General features: G+C 42.1%; 3 protein-coding genes across 30 annotated transcripts in view; 2 read left to right on the top strand and 1 right to left on the bottom strand.

Annotated features, from left to right (window-relative positions):
* LOC6493466 (polyglutamine-repeat protein pqn-41) overlaps positions 1-23,960 on the bottom strand; it is a 108,095-nt gene that overhangs the window by 21,921 nt on the left and 62,214 nt on the right. For 25 of the 27 annotated variants that reach the window (XM_044714766.1, XM_044714764.1, XM_044714762.1 and 22 more), the window contains exons 3-4: positions 3,057-3,530; positions 734-1,003 (exon numbers count right to left, since the gene is read on the bottom strand). The exons of 1 other annotated variant lie outside the window; for it this stretch is intronic. In XM_044714766.1, the coding sequence (XP_044570701.1) occupies positions 734-1,003; positions 3,057-3,530 (744 nt within the window). The remainder of the gene's footprint in view (positions 1-733; positions 1,004-3,056; positions 3,531-23,960) is intronic. One more of the 27 variants, XM_044714767.1, reaches the window with a different exon arrangement.
* On the top strand, positions 11,687-12,542 carry LOC6506466. Of its 2 annotated transcripts, XM_001957781.4 has the most exons (3): positions 11,687-11,754; positions 11,826-11,963; positions 12,025-12,542. In XM_001957781.4, the coding sequence occupies exons 2-3, from the start codon at positions 11,850-11,852 to the stop codon at positions 12,376-12,378; spliced, it is 468 nt and encodes a 155-aa protein (XP_001957817.2). In that variant the 5' UTR covers positions 11,687-11,754; positions 11,826-11,849; the 3' UTR covers positions 12,379-12,542. The 2 variants fall into 2 exon arrangements, with proteins under 2 accessions (XP_001957817.2, XP_014764777.1); XM_014909291.3 differs by having other exon boundaries at positions 11,690-11,963.
* LOC6506469 lies at positions 16,190-17,228 on the top strand. Its single transcript, XM_001957780.4, has 2 exons — positions 16,190-16,849; positions 16,901-17,228. The coding sequence occupies exons 1-2, from the start codon at positions 16,301-16,303 to the stop codon at positions 17,198-17,200; spliced, it is 849 nt and encodes a 282-aa protein (XP_001957816.1). The 5' UTR covers positions 16,190-16,300; the 3' UTR covers positions 17,201-17,228.

The following is a 23,960-nucleotide window of genomic DNA, read 5'->3' on the forward strand; positions in this document are numbered from 1 at the left end:
AATGACATTTAACGCTTTTTAGTTTATCGAAATGCCTTTGTGCGGCACGCGACATTACTGGGGGAAAAAAAAGGTCGCCGGAAAGGCCTCTGGCTGTGATTTGGCATCAAGAATAAATTTTTGCATAAATTTGAAAAGTTTCAGCCCACAAAGGTAAATGGCAAAAAGGCAAACTCTAAATTGTTTTGATTTGAATATTTTTCACCGAAAAATAAAGAATGTTTAACTGATATGGCTGTGAAATGGGATTTCTTGGCATTATCCTTACAATTTTAATTTAATTTCTTATTCTTTTCATCTATTTATATCATTTTTTTCCCTCTGAATATAAATCCTCTTTGCTAATTAATTATAGAGATTATAATTAGTAATGGTGTTGGTGTCATTTGGCTCAGAATAAGAAAGAAACTTCCCCAAAAATGATGACAATGCATACAAAAATGCATTCACAAAGGAGTTCAAGCTGGAGAAAAAATATGAAAAAGGACAAGAAACTTTATCCTGGACAGTCTGTTGGTCGCCTAATGAAGATGAGCATGGTAAACAACAAATAGGAAAAGAAAACACGGAGTGACCACCAAGCTAGCACGTAAATTTCAATTGTGTGCCCAGCTAGCTCATCTCTGTTTTTTTCTATATATAATATTATTCTTTTATAGTTTTTTTTCTCCCATCCACCACTGTTTATTTTATTATAATTTTTTTGTTGGTCGTTGGCTGTTGGCTGACTCACAATGCCGGGCACATTTTGTGGGGGCAGCGTTGATTGCAGCTGGAGGTGATGGTGATGGTGGTGGTGGTGTTGCAGCTGCTGGTGGTGGTGCTGTTCTGGTTGCTGCACTTGCTCCATGGTATGTCCATTTGTCAGAGACGGCTGCGTGACCACTGGGAGCAGAGTGCAGGAAGGAGCTGCAGGAGGAGGAGGAGCACTGGGACCTGGGACTCTTGGCGCTGAAACGCTGCTTCCATTGTACTGTGTCTGTGTCTGTGTTGACAGATTTGTCTGTGATAAATTTTCAGATAACAACAAGGATTTGCGTTTTAGTTGCCTGTATCTTGTGAGTGTGTGCATGAAGGACTTGGATTAAGAGACAAAGTTTTATAGAAGAGAGGGCTAAGAACCAGACAGGCAGGCGACCAACACCAACTTTTTTTTTACTTTTTTCTCTCAAAGTGTTCTACAGCAGCTTAATTGCTTGGAACATGCCTGGAATATGGTTATCGTATTGCATTAAGGTCTAGTTATAACTATAATTAATCTAAATGCAAAAATCTAAGACCAAACAAGTACAGAATCCGTAACAATACATTCTCAACTAATTGATTCAAACAGTACAAGTTATTTATGGCTTCCACAACCTTTTATTCTACACTCTAAAACTTATGATTTATGGTTGATTTGGATCTCCAATTTCGACAGCCATGCCACTTTGTTCTTTCTTTTGACTAATTAATATTGATTCGATTGATTATTTTCAGTAATTGGAGCAAGAGGAGAGGTATTTATGGCCTATCCTTGGCTGAAATCTCTAAGAATTTGCAAATAGTTTGCCATCATCCAGCTATAGCCTTTTTTTTTTACGAACAAATAAATAAATACACGAATTAAATTGTATACATCCGTTTTCAAGTATAGAATTAATTGGCATTTTCCGGACATTATGCCGCCGGTCAAGCAAACAATAAACGCACGTACTACATGGCGTATGCGTATTGTTCATGTTGGGGAAATACAATATATTTAATTAAATACAAGCTCAAAACACACACACACAGAGACATACACACTGCGCACAACCAAAAGTCAGTCAAAGGCGAAAACACAACGTGTAAACTATATTTATTGCAATTAATTCAATATTTGCGAATATATTACACCTGCAAGGCACAAACTCTCCTCCGACCAGTGCAGTTACGGTCCATTTAAAAAATACTTCTGCCGATGATGCTTTTTGCTGCTAAATTATTCAAATGCATGAATCAATTTTCATAAACAAACATGGTCTCTTGGTCGAAAAGCAAACAGGAAACTTTATTTATTCGAATGGTTAGACCGAAAAATACAAATACTCTCTCTAATCCAGCCTACTAACGTCGTCCTAAATGCTTCTATTTTTCGAGCTCTGGTCGAAAGGATAAATGTACATACTTTCTAATTTGATTTGTGGAATGCAGAATATCCTGCCGATTCAAAATAAATTGCCTGAAAGTCCTAGCAACTTTCCAGCATTCAATTTTTAATTAGAAGAAAAGAAACAATAAACTAGATAAGCTCCAGGGTCGAACTGGCAGCAACTAAAGGTATGCTACAAAAAAATGAAAACAAACAGATATGTACAGGTGGGACAGGTGTTGTGTGTGTGGAGGAGAGTGTGTGGGATGTGCGTGAGTGTTGGCTGCTGCTGGCACTTTTCTCTACTACTACTACTGCTTTCTGCAATTAAAAATGTAAAAGCAAAGCGCCCACACCCAGAACGGCCAGAACAACAGCGTGGGAGCTGTTGGGAAATGGCGATAACAAACAGAGCCTGTTGGCTGTTTGGATGGCCTGCTGCCTACGCTTAACAAAAAACATAATAGTTCTAAAAATATTACTATTATAATTATAGAAATATGAGGCAAATAATACTACTATGATAGATACTACACTTTATTAAAATATATTTAGAAAAAAGCTTGTTTAAAGACAAATTTCAAAGAAAACATTTTAGAATCTCATTTAAAAAATGTATTGTTTCTCTAAGAATTATATTTCGAGTGTATGCTGTGTGTTGGCCTCTATGCATTTATGTATGTGCGTTAGTGTGTGTGGGAGTGTTGGCCAAATCAAAGCAGAGCAAAAACCAAAGAAAACCAAACCCAAACACAACTAGAATCAGAGCCAGAACCAAACCAAACCGTAAGCGTAACCAAACATTGCAACAAATGCATTTCAAACACATACTATTGGGGTGGTGTGGTGTGGTGTGGTGGGATGGGGTTAAGGCTGGACACAGGTTGGTTTGGTTGGAGACTACTGGTTTGGTTCTAAAAACAATTTTTTGGAGCTGACTCACCTTCTTCTGTTGCATGTACAACGAGGCATTGACAACATCGGACACACTAGTGGCCACCACCACCGCCGGCGTTGCCACGCCGCCCCCTGAACTCGAATTAACTGTGTTCACTCCTCCGCCCGATCCTGGCGCTCCTGTTCCTGCCACTGCCACTGACTGTGCCACGGCTGTGTTGTTATTGTTGCTGTTGCTGGCGCCTGCACCATCGCCGGCCGACTTCAATTGGGTCACTGGCTCAGACGCCTGTTTGGCAGCCGCCGCCGCCACCGCCAGCGACAGACTGTCAGCGGCGGAGGGCGCACCGCCCACCTGCTGCTGCTGCTGCTGTTGTTGCTGCTGCTGCTGCTGATGCTGCGCCTGGTGCTGCTGCTGGGCGGCGGCCGCCGCTGCTGCAGCTGCTGCTGCCGGACCTGGAGCGGCGGCATAGCCGGCCGGAGCGCCCGGAAAAGGCGCTACGCCCGCCTGCACCATGTGCTGCATTTTGGACAAAAAAAATGTCATAGAGAGGGGGAAAGAGAAGCAGAGAGAGAAAGAGATGGGATTATGGATTAGTAATGGTTGTAAAATAGGGTAAGTATCCCCCTTATACACTTGAAAAAAAAAATATTTTTTATTAAACATTATTCAGCATTAGTAATTGAGGATCTTAAAACTAGTTAGAGGCATACCTTTTGATTAAAAATATATATTTTTAACAAAAATTAAACATTTTTTACTTAATAGCTATACATTTCTTGGATAATTATCCTTTCTCCAACAGATTCTAGCACCCCTTTCTCGAAGGCTCATAAAAAATGAAAATTATGAGTATTAGTATCTTCTTGCTTGTTTTTCTTCCCAATTTTCTTAACAAAGAGCCTGCCAGCTATTTCGGCGTATAGGTGTGTGTGTGTGTCAGTCATAAAAGCGCAAAATTAAATCCAGGTAGTTTATTTTTCAGGTGGGAGTAACCCCATCGAGTCGCAGAGCCCAGAGCTTTCCGCATTTAAGCTGTGGGTTAGACAAAGGACACCATGAGGGCCAGGATATTCAGGTGGTGCTTCCTGTTCTGAAGGTAAAAAAGAAAAAGGGAGCCAGAGCCAACAAAATGCGCTTTAAATTGTCAGTTTTATTTGTATAAATTTTTGCCATTATTTGGCTTGTCTCGCCCGGATTTCCAGACCCACCAACCTCTGTCAGCATCTATGAAATATGCAAAATTTGCAGCTTATTGTTGGTTATAGTGGAGGAGGGAAAACTTTTTCTAGCTGTTTGCTTTTTTGTTGGTTTGCTGGTTTGGTTGGTTGGTAAAATGGGTAGAACGGGATTATCGTGTGAGTGGCATTTTAATATGTTTTTTAGCCATGGAAAATTGTTGCCTTGCCATTGCCATTGCCAATGAAATTGGCCCAGCTGGTGGTGTGTGTGTGTGTAGGACTTCTCCGTAGCACCAGGTAGGAATAACACACGAAATGGTTATTAATTTTACGATTTAATGCAAATGCCATAGGAATTCAGGTTTTGCTTAATACTGCATGTGACACAATAGCGAAATGGGAGCATTTTTCAATTAAGAAACGTACTTGTTGGCATAACAAGACATGCTATTGCTATTTCTATTGCGAAAATATGGTCTTGATGTGGCTTAAGTATTTTGTTAATTAGTTTATTTTAAAAATATATTCACAAAACGATTTAAAATATCTAGACGGTAGACTATTTTATCCGTTGGACACAGTTCATCTATCTTGGCAAGCAGGGCATAAACCAGAACCAGCTCTTTCAACGCGCCACAAACATATATCCGATGCATTTATTTATTCATTTTATTTATATTTTTGGCACAGCCCATCAGATAGCACAGTCGCTGTCCTCGGGCGGTACCCTGCCTGCTGGCCCGCCTTTTCTACTGCTTCTCAGCGATTTGCGCTTTGAAAAATTAGCTTGTTAATTAAATGCAAGCCACATATGACATGTTGCCGAGGTGCAAGTATCTGTATCTGCATGTACATGAAACTACTCCCCTTCTCTTATATTCCCCCTTCAAACACTCGCTCATCTTGTGACATAATCCGCAGTGCAAATTGGTGCTCATGTTGCTCATCCGCCACGTTGGTTCGCCTATGATATATGCGCCTCCTACCTCTACCTCATACACACTCATAAATATCCGTGTATTTAAATAAAGTATGAAAAAAAACTTGTCATGTTAAATTTACATAAAAATTTGTTGGGGAATTCATTTTGATGTGCCAATGAAAATGTTTTCCTTTTTTGAGTTATCCTCCCCGACAGCTGCTGACGTCGGGAATGGGAATGGGAATGAGAATGGGAATCGTCTGAATGTGCCGCTTGAGAACTTGCACTTGAGAACGTCCCCATGTTCTCTTAATGAGTCTGCCGCATGTGAGCTGTCTCTGGCATCGTCTGGCCAAAAGTTTTCCTTTCAAAAATGGAAAACAGGAAATTTTTTTATCTTTAAACAACTCCCAATAACTTTCTCATAATTCTGCTGTCAACTGCTGTTTCATTTCGTTTTATTGCAAAAGGCGGGGTCACAGCACTTGAGCAAATACTTGGCTGCATCCACAAATATTTTTCATTTAATTGCTCTTGAAAAGGACGAAAAGTATTCAGCTTTTTTTCTTTTTATTTTTCATCAGTTTCGGGGCCATATTTACATGGCAAATATTTCGTTTGGGTCCCTGGAAATTTGCATTTGTAGTTACTCTGCAGAGGAGGGCGGGCAAAAAAAAAAAAATACAAAAAATGAAGGCAGCTGGCGCTGTTTTATTGACTGGGAAGGGGGCCAGCCATGCCCAGACCAGGCCAGAGCCAACTGCCATGGCTTTTTGTTTACACTCGCCAGCCCCGTGGTCCTGGTGATGCTTCTGTTTCTGCTGCTGCGTTGTTTTTGGAAAATTTTCAACAAAACACTTTACAATTTCGCTGGCTGCGCTTTCAAGTGGCGGGTCTTTTAAGCGTTTCCCTCGTCTAGAGTGTCGTCTATGGCAACGATTTTCTGGCTCACTGTTCAATGCAGCAAAAATATTAGAGCAATTTTCCATTCTCATTAAATATATAGTGTAGGAGTGTACTGGTTTTTTTGGCAGCATGGCAGCACACGCTGCGTATGCGTTACGTTTAAGTGTGTCACACATTCCACGGCCTGGTGATTGATGGGCGCCGAAAAAAAAAAATATAAATGTATTTATGAAATACAGCACACCGTATATAACATAAATAATGAAAGAAAATGCGTTGAAATTGTTGTGTTTGGTTGAAAATATTTTTGGCTGGGAAATGCATTTCGAACTGGAAACGTCAAAGCCAAAAAAAAAAAAAATAGAAACTATCTTAATTTTGAGGAAAAATATTTAGACAGAAACTGAACTGAAACCCCAAAAGGCTGCTGCTTGTCAGAAGTCAAACCGAATTATATATGAAAATAATGTGTGTGTTTGTTGTTGTGCGGTTTCAGCCGCATTACATCAACGGAATATTAATAAACCGTGACGTGCAAAGGCGAGTGAAATTTTGTGTGTTTGAGGCGAGCGGGTTTCGCTTTGTACTTTCCCGGGCATCTCTAAACACTTTTCGGCCACGTGCGTCAGCCGACTTAGTTGTTGTCCATTTCGATTAGCATTGCCCGGTTGAACCTGACACAGTCCGGGGAGTATTTTACCAATCCAATTGCTCAATCGCTGACGCAATCGAAGCGCCAATTTTGGCCTCCCCAGTGCAATGGCGAATTTGGGGCGATGCTCGTTAAAAAGCCGGGCCAAGTCGGTTGCTTGGCTCATGACGCGAATGCCAATTAAACACAAAATAGAAAAAACCAACTCGGCAATTGAAATTGAAAATTTGCCTAACACGCGCCAACCGATTGTTTAAATTAAAGTTGTCTCTCTTTTAGCCTTTTTACCAATAATTCAAGATTGCTCAATTGGGCGTTCCATGTGGGTCGATGCAGGTCACGTCTGTCGTCCAGATTACGTTCGGAAAGTAATATGCCATCGATAGATGTCATTGCAATACGCCTGGTCGGGTCAGGCATATTTGGTGAGATTGGAACTAGAGTCGGAGCTGGTCGAAGGTCACATCTCCATAATTGCCACGGAAAGCAATGCAGAACGTGCCAAATCAATTGACATGGCAATTCCAATTCCAATTTCCAGAACAGAAAAGCATCAGAATCAGCCAATGATGTAGAACAAGTTACAACATATGCTGGCTAAATTGCTTCTATTAGAGATGGCCAAAAAAAAAAAATAGAAGCTAAGTCTTAAATGTTAGTCATCATCAACTATATATTCCCCTCTTCCTGTCACTTATTCAGTTATTTTGCAAATTAGGACACAACAGATAGGACAGAGCTCCTGCCTCACTCAGTTTTCAGTTTTTCGCCAACAGGAAATTATAGCGAAAGCGTGTTGAAGTGTAAAAGGATGTTCCTAAATAGGAATCGAGGTGCGAGGGGCTTGCCACCTGACATGTAATATGACTGCAGAAATTGCTTCGTCGCTGGCTGATGCTGAAATTGCAGCATGCGGGCGTCAGATACGAGTTACCAGATACAAAATATCTCTCTTTCCGCCTCTGGATGTGTCCTAGACTCGATCTGTGTGTGTGTTGTGTGTGAATCAACAGAACGGAAATTTATTTCAAAATACACAGAATGCAGTGTGTTTGCCCCAACTGTTCTCTGCCACTCTGCCACCTTTTAATAAGACAAACACGACATCATAGTTGCAAAACGACAAAAACAGCCAAGCCAAATGGAGAGATAGAGGGGTGAGTCGTTGGGGAAATGGTGTGAAATTTAATGAAAAGCGAACGCCACACACGGCGTATACGTAATGAGCAACTGTAATGCAATAAGCCGAATGCCAGTCTATTAATTCCCAAGGTTTCCTGCCACCAGAGAGGCAAGTAAATATCCATTCAAGGATAACAGGGGAAAATTTGAATTTTGAAAATTTCATTATTCAGACATGTTTGCCAGATAATTTCGTATGCCACAGTGCCACACTTATTCAATCAAGCTGATCACATTCCTGGCAGATTTCGACTTGGATTTTATCTTAATTAAGTGAGAATTATTCTGGCATTTTGTGGTATGGCTTTAGAGTCTAAACTTTAGAGTTTTTAACCTTTTAAAGCCTGTGGCAACCTCTTTTAACCTTAAACTAGGGAGGCTCCTAGTCGACCAACATTTATGAATGAAATTAAGGTCTCTGGCTGGGCAATAACTGACCCGGCCACTGCAAAACGGTAAGCCCAAAACGTCAACTGCAGGTGCCTCCAGCAGCAGCAGCATCAGCAGCAATAGTCATGGCAACAGCACAGCAAACCATTTGCCAAATACAACTGGAAACAGAAAAACGAAAATGAAAAAGAATAGATGGCCCTAGGGCTGTTGGTCTTAGCCGTAAACCGGTTGGCCAGGATCGGCATGGATATTGTGGAAGGCTGGCTGGCTGATATTTCGGGCCAGAGCATCTGCAAAAAAGCGAAACTGGTACTGGAAGCCAGGCATTTAAATGCGGTTTGTGTTACTTCGTGTATTTCCATACAAAAAAAAAGAGATTTCTTGCCTTTTTTTCGCTTTCTTAGGTGCCACTTTAGTGTGTCACTGGGCTGCCCACAGTGCACTTTTTTTTTCTATGCTCGTTAATGGCTCAACCTGAAGTCGAAGATGCCACCATGATGATGATGATGATGATGCAGCTGGGGGAGGACTGGTTTGCCATTTAAATGGAATTTATGCTGCCGTACCCAAAGTCGAACTCCAACTCTGACTGGAGGTCTGTCATCAATTGCCTTGCAGCTTTGCCAAATGAAGCATGAAGCTGGAGGTTGCCAGCTGGAGAAGAAGGTAAGAAGCTACCCACACATACACTTTAAGAAAATAGTTTCCAAATTAGCCAATAAATAGTTTAGAAGCCAACATTCTCTACCCTACTGTTCTCCCACATTTAATAGAATTCTTCTCTTTTCTATACTTTGTTACAAATGGCTTTCAATATAAAATAAATTTCGCAATAAAATTCATTGCAGTGATTTCTCTTTTCACCTTTTTTTTTTTTTTTTGCCAACATTGAATGGCGGAGGATTGGAAGAGGCGATCAACTAAACCTTAATGCCAATGAAAACGTGAGAATGTCGCCGCCTTCTCGAGTTGAAGATGCACTTTCCGAGATTTTTATCGCCAAAATTTCGCTTGGATTTTCCTTTTGTCGCATTTAGCCAGGAGGGCCAATGAAAAACAACGTGAAAAACTAACAAAACGTGAGCGGAAAATTAAATAATTGAAAGGCTACCGTAAAGAATAGCGACGGAGAGCTGGAGAGTGGAGAAGAAAGTGTGTGCTAGTCGTTAGATAAATGCATTGTGATTATTCACTGGCTTAGCAAATGAAAACGAAATTGGCCACTGACCACTCGCTGTCTGCCATACGTATTTGGCCTTAAATCAATGGCGGTAGCTGTTGCTGCTGCTGCAAAAAAATAAAATCAATAAAAATAAATGAAGACAAATACCGTGAGCAGACCCGAAAGCAAATAATTTAAAACAAAAAACTCAAGACACAGAGAGATGTGTCTTGTCAATAAAGAAGGCAACAAAAACGTCCACAAATACTAAATTATTTTTTATTTAGAGAGCAAATGTTTGGCTATGCAAACGGCGTGCCATCCGCCGACAGACCGACTTGAATTATGGCAGCCAGAAGATGCGTTGACAAGCCCCGAACAAAAAATAAAATAAAATAAAAAATGTTGAAAAATTAAAGGCCCTGTCAATTGGCGCAACATCAAATAAGATTTTTACTTTTATTTTTTTTGTTTTTTTTTTTAGAGTCAAGTATAGAGAGTCGATGTGGCTTCTTTCATGGGCTAACAGGCATCACGAAAGCGTGTCGGAAGAAGGGCTGGCAGCGGATCACATTAGAAATGATGCGAGACATCGGCTAAATATGTAAAAGCCACCTCAGAAGCATGTTTGATGTTCGGAGGCATAAATTTCCCAAGATTTCTCTCGATTAATTGGCCAGCGATTATCGAGTGGATGTCACAGCAGGCATTCCTATTTGGCCCACATCGATTACGGAATGATGGAGTGGCATGGCATGGCCGAAGCGAAATGTCTCCGAAACGCAATCAAGCCAGAAATATCACATTACAGTATCCTTCTTTGCCGGGGGAGTTCACTTGCCTTCCAATGAATTACCTCCGAAAAGCCAGACACTGCAATTTCGAGTGGAGGAGGTGGACTTTTCGCTACAAATAAACGACTCTCTTGATTGCATCACCGATTGCAGCGAAATCGAGACTCTGTTTCGTTGTTGCCTCTGATTGATTTGTGCTTAGACATTAAATGCAATCACTGCTGCTACAACAATATTTGTCCTGGCCACGCCCCGGAGCAGTCTACGAGGTGAACAATAAATCAGGCAAGTGGCCGCCAATCAATTGTCAAGCGGAGGCTTTAAGGTGGCTTTAATGGCATGGCATGGCCTCCACCCAGATGGCCCCAAAAGCACGCAAACAAAACAAAAGTTGGCCATACAGAACGCTACATAATGTAGGCAAATAAACAGGCAGCCGAAAGCGGAAGGAACTAACGGCTGAAAAACAAAAGCTTACTTCCTGCCACCATGCCACCATGCCACTGTGCCACCTTGCCCCTTGCTACTTGCCACCACCTCTTTGCGTTTATGAAATATAAATAAGCTTTGTGAACATTCAAACTGTAAGAAATCCAAAATTACACGCAATTTATGGATGGAGCAGGTGCAGGAAGTGGGCGTGGTAAGTTGGCTTTAAAGAGCACGCGACAAAATGGCCCTACACTGTAAGAAATTTAATAAGAAATTGTACTAACTTCATTACTTGCTAGGGCTTTTGTTTCAAATATTTATTTAAAATTATATTCTATAAATATTTGAATTTTTTTTACTGTATAAATAAGGCTTGGGGCGTGGGTGGCATGCAGCAATTACCGTTAAGCGGATTGTAGTTTACACTCTGTGTGCCACACACCCCCACACACAACCACACACAACTAAGCTAGAACTAAATGCGCATTCTGGGCGCGCTTCGTTTTCATTTTAATTCTCATTCCCATTCCGGCAGTCCGAGCGTTATTGTTATGACCGAGCGGGCACTACTACCAGTACCTACTAGTAGTAGCTAGTGGCTAGTACCATTTTCACACTTGTAAATCAATTAATTTTACAGCTTATTGTTGTTGCCTGCCACCTGCTGCCGGCCGGTCATTTAGCCTAAGCGCCGGGCTAAGCTGGCCAAGGACTGGCTCGGAAGCCTCTGGAATGCCCCAGTTTGGTGTGTGGGAACTGCTACCTTTGTTTCCTCCCCTTTTGTTGTTTTGAAAGCAAATTGCCGGGCCGGGCTTTTCCGATTTGCTTGAGCGGCAGTGGCAGTAGTGGCCACTGTTGAAATGTAATTAATACATGGCCCAACAACTTGATCCCCACAAGCCCGCTTTCGGGGTCAATTGTGTGTAAAGGACAACTGCCTCTCCGCCGCAGTGCGGTATCCGAAAAGGTAATTATTATTACTACTACAGACCCTAATTCAGAAAGAAAGATTAAAAGCAGGCTTTTGATTACACTCCAGTATTTGTTTGGCATTTGTATATGAAACATAAATAAAATAAAATACTTTCATTTCGGAGATTTTTTTAGCAAAATTTGCAAGTAAATATTCATAGTATTCAGAGCTTTTCAATTTTATACCAATACTGGATTGTTTTTCGTACAACTTTTAGTTTTGTGGCTATATCGAATATCGAATGGAGACTAAGTTACTCGAAGTATCACCGGATGGCCCTTTGACCTTCTCCAGAGCGAATGGCTGCCAGGAACTTCTCATCCAGAATGTCAGCCAAGAGGCGGTTACCTACAAGGTGAACTCTATAGATCCTTCTGTGGTTTGCTGGAAGACATATCTCTTATTTATAATTGCAGCTTCAAAGCACTGTGTTTGGGAAGTTCAGTTTTAGGCCGCGCTGGGGCGTCTTGAAGGCGAAGGAGCACACCCACGTCCTCATCTCGATGAGCCAGGAGGCAGAGCTCTCGGAGAAGGGCCGCGACAAGATTGTGATTGTCTGCATGACGGCGCCCATCAATGAAGTGGACTACGAGGCCACCGCATCCTTCTGGCGGCACAATATCTGCTACAATCCCCGAGTCGAGAAGCACCAGCTCACCTGCCGGGCGGCGGATGGCAATGAGCTGGAGGTGGTTAGGTCCAGGGATTCCAAACGGGAAGAGAGTCAGTCAGTTGCGTCCCTACGCACTGAGAGAAAGATCTGGCGGTAGTGCTCCAGGAGTGGCAATTACATCGCCCGGCTTCTGCTCCCTTACTGTTTCTGGGTCCTAATGGCCAGAATGACTCGGTAATTGGTTAGTCGCCTTACCCAGTCGGCATACCTCAATGGCCCAACAATGTTCATGATGAGCCTTCATTAAAAACTAAAAGCATGTGTGTGTGTGTGTGGGTGGGCGGTGGCATCAAGTGGTTTCTCTAGGATGCTCAAGCATCCTGTCTATGTTACGTGAAGTGCGTTGGCATTCTGGCCCCCATGCTGAGAAATGGCAGATAAAAAGCTAGAGATTAGGGCTCAGGGCAGGGCCTCCTGTTGAAACCCATCTGCCATCTACATCGATTGACATTCAGGTGGGTTAACAAGTTTACTCGTCAATTAACCAGCAAATTGTGTAACCCGAAACGGTAAACAATGAGGGTTTTGGTATGTCCTTATGCAGTTTGTTAAATGGAAGCCATACAAGACTTCTAGAGTTTCAATTTTGGGGAATCTATATCTTATTTAAGATACTACTGCCTTTAAGTGACTAAAAAAAGAGAGTACTTTCCAAAGAAAACAATCGGTAACCCAATCAAGACATTGGGAAACTCTTCGCAAAAGGCCAAAAGCATGAAAGGCACTCAGCCAGTAAATTAGGTTCATGTCTTAACCATAGTTTTGACCCAAGTCCAAGGGGCCAAAACAAACATTTCGATGATGATGTGGCGGTTGCCAGTTGCCAGTTGCCAAAACTGGGCACTTGTTCTGCTTGAGTTAGAGTAGTGTTGTAGTAAAGGGTGGCCAACAGCCCTGAACAATGGAGTAAATCATAGCCATGAAATATGTGCCAAGCCAAGATGAAAAAGGCAAACAACAATCCACCTGGCCAAATAGCTAGCTGACTTGGCTGACTGGCTGGTAATAATAATGAAAATACAAAATAGCCCGAGTGGGTGGGTCGGAGGAATATTCATTCATCGTTGGCCTGATGGCGATGCCTTAGCCTTGTGCAATTGCAGTTTGTTTGCCCGAATTTACGAGCCAACCCGCAGCAGTAAGAGTATCACAAAAACCAGACGTGACCAGCAGTAAAGAAACACACAAATATTTATTTTTTTTGCAACAAATAAAAGACAAAAGAATACCCACAGAATATAAAAATAAAATGTACAATATACATATAAAAATGTAATAAAATTGCAGCTCATGCGAGCGATAAAACTTAACCCCGAACGCAACTTCCACCAACTCCCTCGGAAATCTCAGTCGTAAACTATAAAATGACTTGGCACTGCTTAACCCTTTGGTGACCTGGCCACGTATTTTTTTTTTTTTGCCCCTGTTTTCTGCATGATTTAATGCGTAATTTTCAGGAGTTTGCAAAATTTTTTGGTTAATTTATCATTTCCATGAGGGGGTAGGAGGTTGTGTGTCTCCACAACGACACCTGCCTGCGGCAGTTCACCTTTTTCCATCCTAACAAATGGCTTTGAATACGCTCCTGGCTTCTGGCTCCTGGCTCCTGGCTCCTCGTTCCGGAAAGCAAAAATTTGTGGCCACCAGCTCATTGACATTTGAGATTTAGTGGTGAGTGGTGGACCATCGACCATCGCAGCCTTAATTAAAATTTTGCCCATTTTGAAATGTGGTTGGAGAATAATAAGCCGCCTGGCAGGCCTGGCTATGGCTCGGTTGATAAATGTCCTGGCAGGTCCTGGATTTAACACTGGCACCTCCACACGATGGAAATTGTTTTTACCGAAAATGCAAAAAAGCCTGAAATTTATTTGCATACTAGTACTAGTAGTAGCCCGAAGTGGGAAGTAAATTCTGGTGAAAATTACATAAAACTTTGCGGATTAGAAGTGGAGCTAGGACGAAGTTTTTCCTCCCAAAAAACTAATGGTATTGAGATTTTATTTTTCCGGGGAAAGGTGGTTCAGATTTATGGGCAAACTAAATAAATAAAATATAAAGTTTTGGATTAAGCTGCAAGGGAAATCCGAATCAATTAGTTGCTTCTTGTTTGTCAGATATTTTTAATAAAAATTCAGAAACTAATAACGAACTATCTTTCAAGTGTTCTTTGGATATATTGTTAATTGAAATTAAACAACTTTTTTCATGCTTGATGAGATCCAATATGATTGGAATGCAATATGGTTTCCGGGCAAGCAATCCCATGCTGTTCCAACTCCTTGCTGGCTCCCATCTGGCTGACTTTCCCACAACCCACACCTCATCCACTATCCATCCTATCTATCCCCCCCTTGAAAGCAATTAAAAATTTAATGCATATTCCGGCCTTTGATTTAAGTCATACTCCCCATGAGAACATTCTTGGACTTTAGTTTTTGCCCCTTGAGGCTCGGAATGGCAAATATTTCGGGTAGTCGAGATATTTTCAATTTATGTGAAGGGGGGGTCAGGTCAGGAAGTCCATATTAATTACACCAGTGTGTGAGGAGTACTTCTCTTTCCTACGAAAGTGTGCGGTTATCGGGGAATAACCTTTTAATTTTAATAATTTAAATTCAACAAGATGAAGGGCCACTAAATTATAATTTCGTTTATAGAACCCATAAAGCATCCATCCATCCAACGTGCAGTTTTCAATTAGTGGGGATCGGATTTTGATTGATTTGCAGGTGCACTGCCGTGTTCCGTGTACCGAGTACAGTCGTGTAATTTGTCGTCTCATCTGACTGCGTGTTCTCTTTGGAGTTTTTCCTCCATTTCCCAGCCATCCCAGCCATAACTCACACACTTTGAAATGCAACACATGGCGACTACCAGAGACTGCAGAGATTTTCCCGACTCCGTCTGCGACTCCCTGTTTCTTTGCCTTTTCTTTGTACTTCACTCTCAGAGTGATGCCTTCCTCCACTTTGCCACTCTGCCATTTGCTACAATATCCTTTCTGGTGTCTATTTTTATCCCCTGCCCGGCCCTGGTGCTCCGAGTTCTCTGGGGTTCGTTCGCATTATCGCCCGGAGTCGGAGACTGAAAGGGATTGGAGTGGAGTGGATGGAGGCCCCACCGGGCTGGGCACTGAGAGGCAGCTGTGGGTTTGTCGTAATTGTATATGGAGTGGTCTCGTCCATCGCACCAGCTACCTCTTTAATAAACTTTCCTCTGTCTCTTTGCTCCGGGTGTGTATTTATTTTTTCCGTTCTTTGCTGCTACTGTGTGGCTGCTGGTTCTGTTTCTCTTAAAGTGGGCACCCCATGCCGAGTATATCCCTCACAAGGGCGAAGAATTCTCCCAACAGATTAAAAACTCTGCATCGAGTGGTTGTAGGCTGTGGAAAATCTTTAAATCCCTTTCCAGGCCACAAAGTATCACTTGATATTTTTAACATAATTATTAATTCTTAGAATGTTAAAAACAAACTTGATCTGTTTCTGAAAATCATCCGACTTTCCGGGATTTCTGAGGCCAAAGGCAGCTAAAATTAGACTCCAGACGAAGTCGCTCATTAAGCGACCATGGCAATGGCAACTGCACCTGCCACAAGGGGCCCAGCGATTTATTTTGTGGCATGTACATGCGTTGTAAACAACTGAGGCACTGAGGAGGTGGGAGCTTCAGAACTTTCTTTTGTCTTGGTAATTTTTTCATTTTAAAAAGGAAATAAAAACTATTAGTAAAGAAGAACACTTAAAATATAACAGAGTGAGTGCCCCAAGTCCTTTATTATTCCTTGATTTCCCAGAGAGGTCCAACATACCTGAAAGTAAAGAGAAATAATATCTTAATTAGTAAATTATTTACAGAAAAAGTTTCTTAAAACTATTGCCAAAAACAGTAGACACTTTCCGACAAGTTACCTTTGACTTTTTGATAAACAAGCACACAATTTCACACACGCTACTCGAAAAATACAAAAAAATATATATAAATAATCTCTAAAAAGACAAAAAAAAATAACAAAAATGAGCTGCAGAGCTCCAGGATTACTCACAAGTGGCTCGGAGTTGAACATATCTGACCTGGACGGCCTGGAAAACCAATATGCCGAGGAATCCAACAACGAGGTGGATCTCGACGAGGAGTACGACAAGCTGGAGAAGCTGAAGCAACGGGTGCTGCACCTCCGGGGACTTGTGGCCGGACCCTTGCAGCCCCATGAAGAGCTCCATGGACTGAGCTTAGACGGCGTATCCAAGAACCCCGAGTTGCAGAAGGCTCAGGTGAAAACTATGAGAGCTAAGGCACGGGTGGCTAAACTGAGTTGGCGCCTCAAGGGGGACCGTAAAATCCTGCGACGATTCAACGCTGAGCTCTTGTGCCACCTGCAGTGCTCCGGGAAGCTGCTGGAGAAGATGGGTGAGCCCATGAAGTGGAGGCCGCAGCACGAACACTACAAGGAACTGTGCCGGGAGCGGTACAGCCAGCTGGACATCTCCCTGTGCAACTACCTGGGCTACAGCGACCGCATGCGACCCATACAGACCAAGCTCTTTAGGGCGTTTCACGTCAAGGTAGATTACTTTTAACTTTTAATTTAAAAACTGAACAACTCCCTCTGTAAGATCCCCATGTTCTACTATCGGCGTGACTTTAGAAATATATCCATGTCTCTGGGTCGAATCCAAAGCACAATACGCTTCTGCGCCAAGCGACTGATGGCTCACATCCGGGAGGTGGAGGAGGACCTGGACACAATGCACACTCCGGTGCCGATGGCCTCGCTCTCGGAAGTGTCACTTATGATCAACCGGAAGTGCAACGCGAAGGCGTACGTGCCACAAAGAAGCAGTATCGCCAGCTTGAAGACCATTATCGAAAGTAAAAAATGGACCAAAAAACTAAACTATGTACCCACTAATTAAAACATCAATTACGTGTTTAATTCGAAAACATATTTAATTATTTGAGCAATCAGTTTTTGGCAATACTTTGATAACACGGCTTAGTGAAATTATTTGCCAAATCCTAAGCCTCTTAGCCAACTCATACTCCCCCAAAATGTGTTTAAAATAAACACAAAAATTATTTAAAATATTGTTCCCCTTCCAATATTCATATAAATCCGCTTATTTTCGCATGAATTGAGTTCAGAAAGTCAAAAGCAAATATAATATTCCGCCCGGAGAGAGCACATCTGCACTTTGGCGCAGATTTGTTGCGTGACAAAAATGCAAAAGTTCTATATTGGAAAAAAAAGTACGAAAAACAAAAACTGAATGGAATAAATTATATATAAATATGGGGGGGAAGTGTGTACATTTCGATTTAAATGTGCGTAAATTGTTTGGAATTCGAGAGCTAAAATGAGATTCCCGTCTAGTCCAGTCTATATAGTTTGGAAATACAAAAAAAAAATAAATATATATTCTGAATGTGTAAACAAATAGAGCGATAAAACACGTTCAGCAATTGTTTCAGTTTGGAAAAAGCCAGAAAAACATTTCCGCAGCGACACTCTGATTCCCATTACCCTCAATTCCGATCCAGATCCCACTTTTCTCACTCATCTCTCGCGGCAGCTCTGGGGCAGATGGGAGAGACCGACAGCGAGACTGAGCCCCGGCCCGGGTCTGGCCATTTAATCAGTTTAAATTGACACTGGGGGTCAAATTCATTAAGATAGAATTCCTTTTTGTTTTTGTCTCTGCCACTGGGCGTTGGCTTTATGCGACAAAGCAGGCAGTGGAATTTCAAAATCATAAAATTAAAAAGCAAAATAGACGGCCCCGGTACTCGAGGAGGCATTTTCCATTAGCATTTCAAACCTGGCGGCAAAACTACTTCCACCTAGGCCGTATAATTGTATCTCTTCTTACAGCTGTCAAAGACTAGAGGTTTTGTTAAAAAAAAAAAATGTTCCTAAAAATCATACAAGAGGTAAAATGTTTATAAATAACTTTAAAAATAGCAGCAAGGCTGGATTGGAGTGGGGAGTGGGAAGAGGGCGCCTTGAGCAGGATATGCGTGACTGGCATTGAAATTAAACAAAAAAATATTTTAGCGCTCAGTGTCAAACGAGGCGAGAGACAGAATGACAAGGTTTTGGGGGTGGAGAGTGGTTCTAAGGGGGAGTCAGATACTGTCGACGTGGCAACCTATGAGGAGGCTTCCATTCGAAGCTACAAAAAAATACAAAACATAAATAAATGTAATGGCTTTTTGGGAACAGTAGCAACACCTATAAAAATGGGCTCAGATTGGATCAGAAAGGCCATGCAAATACCCTATAATAAGGCTATTATAAGACTTACAGCTACTACCTATTAGTTGCCTTATAGACCCTTCTTATTGAAGACCCTACAGGGTATGCCTTCTGGTATCTACTAGCTACCAATTTATTTTGAGCTTTAGCTGGCACAGATGGGGGCGTGGCCTAAGCTACGTATGTGTTGCTTTGATTTCCAGAAAGCGTTAAGCCCCCCCCCCGAAAGATCTATAGCCTGTCATATGGGGGTGCGTGTGGGTGTATGGACTTTTGATTAAGTGCCCTTGTACGCAGGGGTGCCAAGGTTAAGCCGGCAACTTCCTACCACCCTCGTTGCAAGTAAATTTCAATAAACTTGTCATAATTGCATTTGAAATTCCACTGCAGGCCTTCCATTACAGAGCTACTGAAAGAATACAGCCACAAATCGTGAATTGCCCAAATTGGCCTTTATTAGTTTTTTCACACACACTAAAAACAGGGTCCGGACAAGGGAGCTCTGTTCCCGATCCCGATAACCGTAGAAGGAAGAATGAATGGTCTCCGGCGGTTGTAAATAAGCAGCCTGGTTGGTAACAAACAATACCAACAACAAATTGGCTTGCGTGTTTCGTTCGCATTAAAAGGAACTTTTTTTGTTGTGTTTCGACCTGGCCAGAAGCAAACAGGATAGCACGAGAGACGTGGCCACTTTTAGTTTTCCAAATAAAGGAAAAACTTAAGGGACATACACTGCCCAAGGGGTGTACTGAAATCTGGTTAGTTTTGGTTTCAAAATAACCACCAGTATGACTACAATCTAGTCTAGTCTATAGATGTTTGATGCCCTCTTTGGATAATTACCATTTTTGTTAAAACAATAAACCTTTTCTTAGCTGAAAGCCCCTTAAACCCAAGTTCTACCCCAGTTCTTAACTGGTTCAATTTCTTACTTTGTTTCGTATCGTACTTTGGCTCTTTCCACCGAAACTTGGCTGCCTAATATTACCCTCATTATTATTTCGCTTTCGTTTCGTTCCACAGATACACACACCAACACGTGTGCAATTAAGTGGCCATGGCCTAGGTGGATTGGATACTCGCATCCTGCCATCCTGCCAAGGGGGGGCCCTCATCAAATCGTTATTGATTGTGTGTGGAAGAGCGCTGGTTCTGCCGCTACTGCCGTGTTGGTGGTTCCGCTGCCGGCCTGGCCTGGCCTGGTGGTGCTCCTGCTCCTGCTGCTGCTGCTGGGAGACTGGGAAATTAAGTGGCCTGTTTTGGGCTATCATTAAAGCCCGTATCCTGCGGGCGCGCCTCATAAATATCGCCAAAGCATATTGATGGCTATCTGGCACGCAACATGGGCCCAGCAACTTGGCTTCAATCCCAGCAAGACGTCAAGAAACTTGCAATCTTATTTTTTGCTTCCCGTCTATAGATAATTTGATAAGTGTTTGTCTGCCCTGAAGGATATTACGAGGAGAGTGTGTGTGTGGGCTACTGTTTTTTGTGTTAAACTTAAAATAACAAGTTTCCTTCCATTTCTTGTAGTGTAAGTTTCAAGGTAACTCCACTCTCAAGCCACACACTCCCACACACACTTGACAATCAGTTTATGTAGTGGCGAAGCCTCGTTGTCATTTGCATGCACAGGAGCTTCATAACAAATGTCAGAATCATAGAATCAGAATCAGAATCCACCGAGAAGAGGTGTCGAGAGGGCGGTTGGGTGGTAGCTGGGATATATATAGACTATAGACTGAGAGACAAGTGCCATTTGCGCTTATTGAATACGCAAAACATGAACAGAGAGCACAATAAAGCACTGAGCCAACAATAACAGCTGCAGCCGTTCAAATCGTTCAAGACAAAGGCAAGGGGCCGAAACAGAAGCCCCCAATCGATGGGATTCCACCACGGACAAAACAAGCATAATTAACATGCAAAACATACAACGAATATTGGATATTTATGGGCGGAGGGCAAATAGAAGAGGGCGGGCAGGCCCCTGATTTCGTAATGGCCAAGTGTAAAAGCCAATGAACGGAATGGCCTGTATCTTCTCGACAGGTTGAGTTATAAAGTGTTCTTTTCGAAATGAAAACTCTCTGAATTAAATCCCAAACATGTATGTGTTTTAAGAACCCATTTAACCACACAGTATAGTTTCTGTACAGTATTCATAACTGAAAGTGTACACTGTTTTAATGGCAACGTAAATGTTTTATTTTTCCCCAGCGAAAACCTCTTGGAAAATGAAAATACTTTGGGGCTAGAGGGTACATGAACCGAAAAAAGTAAAGAAACAAAGTATAACCTGCACTCTGGATGAAAGGCGAAAGTCCAAGACCCGAATGAGGTGCATTGTGGCATAGAATTGTGGCGGGGAGCAGCTGGGGGGCAGATTGAGAAAGGGGAACAGATAGACGTGGCAACTGTAAGGGGGGGCAGACGCTGAAAAAAGCCAATTTAACGCTTGAATACAGTTTTCAATTTAAAGTTTTTCGCTTATTTTTTTTTTCGCCCACCTTTCTTATTTCTGACTTGCTGGTGTGCTGTGGTGTACTGGATGTGTGTGGTAGCGTACCCCATTCAACTATACTATACCACCTCCCCCAACCATCCATATACGTATCCCTTTTATAGAGCCAGGCAACTTGTTACTCCTGGCGAAGGCACAAAGTGTTGATGGTCCGGGAGGGAGCACCAAAATCCATCAACCCAACCCAGGAGCCAACGAAAAGCAAAGAATCGCCTTAAAAAATTGCGTATATCCAAAGCGCATAAAAGTTTACTTTGATTAAAGTTCGATCTAAAGTCACAATATATACAAAGCACACAGATATCCACAAATACCAACGCAAACATCCAGGATACCAGGATGGTATCGGGAGGGCTCTGGCTGGCAGACAGAAGCCAAAAGGCAAGTCAGTGTAAGTGAAGCTATAAGTGAGCCAAAGCTGATTGAAATGATTGAGGCGAAATGGCGCGATATCGAGTGGGGCTGAGAGAGGGCTAGGAGGATGGTGGTTCAATGGTGGTTCAATGGTGGTTCAATGGGTGGTTGAGTGGGAAGAAGATGGCACCACCCCACCCGCTTATAGATGGCAGCCAAAGTACGCAATGCTGTTATGTGTCAACAGCGCAGACAGGATGCTGTTTATATTGCCGCCATCAACCGGGATGGAAAATGTAGGAAATTTCGTGCCGAGAAAATGAGATAAACAAGCTTGGCCATAATCGAAGAGGCGGCCAGAAGGACAAAGATTAAATGGCTAAAACAAGCCAAACTCAAACAAGAAAAGCGAGCCAACAAATATGTTTGTCTTTTGAGAAACTCAAGTTTCTCGATTCTATGCGATTTTAAAGACCCAACCCGAAGAAGACAAATTATGATTAATGCCTGAAACTTGAACTCCTCGACTTAATCATCCATCAAACTACATAACAACTATAATATTTAATCAATTGTCAGGGAACTGGTGTTCAAAATATTTTGGCATTACGGGGCAATTTCTCAACCACCTCCATCAACAATTTTTTCTCATTTTTTTTTTAACAAAACGAAGCGCAAACAAATTAAATCTCGGAACTCGTTAGGCGCCTAAACGTGGCTTTTGCCGATGACTTGTTGTTGGTTCATTTTGTAGGCAATTTTTTAGACAATTTTTTCAGAAATATTTAATGAGCCACCTGGGGCCACATTATGATCTCTTTGGCCACGCACAAGTTAACAAAAAAAAGACCGGCCCAGAAGACCTTAGACTTGGTCGTAATTAAAAGCAAAGTAACGAAAAAAACATTTCACCTTGCTGGCCCAAAAAACTAGTTGAATGGATAATGGCTTTTCTCGGCACAAAAGTGCGGAAAAATTATAATTTACAAAGCTTAAAAAAAGTGTGTATTCAGGTAGAGCAGGTCTAATGACAGGGGCATCATCTCGATCTGCATCTCTGGGTCACAGCCTTGATTGCCTCAATAGCTTTCGGTCTCAGTCTCGGTCTCATTCTCATTTATTTCGGATGGCCTAAGAAATGAGTTTTCAATATTGTTTGTTCTTCGACAGTTTTTGCCAATTTTTCAATGTCTTGGCCAGAACAAAAACAGAAAATACGGAAATACAAAATGAACAATTCTATCTCAGGACTAGACTAGGTTTAGGCCTCTATTTCAGAGTCAGAATTTCAGATTCATTCTTGTTTTTGTCTCCTGGAGAGGCAATCAATATGGAAGGAAGAGGAGTATCCACGGAGAAAGTAAAGAGGAATCTGGGAGAAAGGCTTAAATTGATTTTCCTTTGAAATTCTAGCCGGAAGGATGGCTAACAAACGAGTCTGCCATCCCAGTTGTGCTCTCTCCCTTTTCTAGTCGATTTTTAATTAAAAACTGTGTTCTTTTTTTGTTATTTTTCCAACAGAACTCTGCTTAACATTTAAATGAAAGTTGTTGGGGTTTTGTTTTCACTTTCAGGTGACAAAATAGCTATCCTTGTAGCGAACCAAATCATAAAATCATTTGTTAATATTCTTCTGTGCAAGTTTCAGGGATCTCTGGCCCTTTTAATTTTCCTTCTCTGACTTGAATTTTGTTCTCGTTTTGGCCCTTGCATTGTTGCAACTTGCAACCTGCCACTCGCGACATTTTCATTTCAAATTTTATGCCCAAGAGGTGGGTAACAAAAAGTAAAGCCACCGCATCAGCCACCCCCGGCGCCACCAGAGCTCATCTCCATCTGATTCTGGGCAACTGCATCTGGCGGATGGAGGGTCTCTCTCCCTATCTACCCTACCTACCATCCCTACCCACCACACACATCTTGTTTTCATTTCCGTCAGCTACAATTGACGCTGCTCAACTTAACCTCATTCGTCCTGCGTCCTGCGTCCTGTTTCTGTTTCTGTTTCAGTTGCTGGCTGCTGCATTTTCATTTGCATATTCAGAGGACTTTCTCGCCGAGTTGTAGTTGGTTTTTTTTTTCTTTTACAACCAACACTTGCACAGGCCATGACACACACCTCTTTGTATGGCCAGAAGGGAGATGTCGCTCGCAAAAAGGGTTTAAATCAACATTGTCAGGCGGAAGGCTTGCTAGTCAATGGACTTTTCACTTCTCCTTATGGATATTAATAATTTACGCTTCTAATAACTATCTCTTATAGAATCTTTATGCCTCTAAACCCTAAATTTGATCTTGTTTGTTTGCCAGCTTGGGACAAGTCACGTGAAATTAAAATAAAAATGCAACAGCATCTACCAGAGGAGTGGAGATATCATGGAGGACTGTATCTTTGTCTGTTTTATTCCATTTCCACTTTGCTAACTGACATGATAAAGTGTTGCCTTGACTGCCTTGTCTTCCTGGGCGGGCTCGGTGGTGCATTGTCACGTTTCAGCGCCTCCAGACCCCATCTGCAGAGGTCCCCCGAGCCACCCAT

Source organism: Drosophila ananassae, chromosome 2R, assembly GCF_017639315.1.
Source record: "Drosophila ananassae strain 14024-0371.13 chromosome 2R, ASM1763931v2, whole genome shotgun sequence".
In the NCBI taxonomy this organism is placed as follows: Eukaryota; Metazoa; Arthropoda; class Insecta; order Diptera; family Drosophilidae; genus Drosophila; species Drosophila ananassae.

Excerpts from the sequence above, each read along its gene's own strand:
- LOC6506466 (XM_001957781.4), top strand. The coding sequence starts at position 11,850 with ATGGAGACTAAGTTACTCGAAGTATCACCGGATGGCCCTTTGACCTTC. Across the intron at positions 11,964-12,024 it reads AAGAGGCGGTTACCTACAAG|CTTCAAAGCACTGTGTTTGG; the intron begins GTGAACTCTATA and ends TTATAATTGCAG.
- LOC6506469 (XM_001957780.4), top strand. The coding sequence starts at position 16,301 with ATGAGCTGCAGAGCTCCAGGATTACTCACAAGTGGCTCGGAGTTGAAC. Across the intron at positions 16,850-16,900 it reads TTAGGGCGTTTCACGTCAAG|ATCCCCATGTTCTACTATCG; the intron begins GTAGATTACTTT and ends TCCCTCTGTAAG.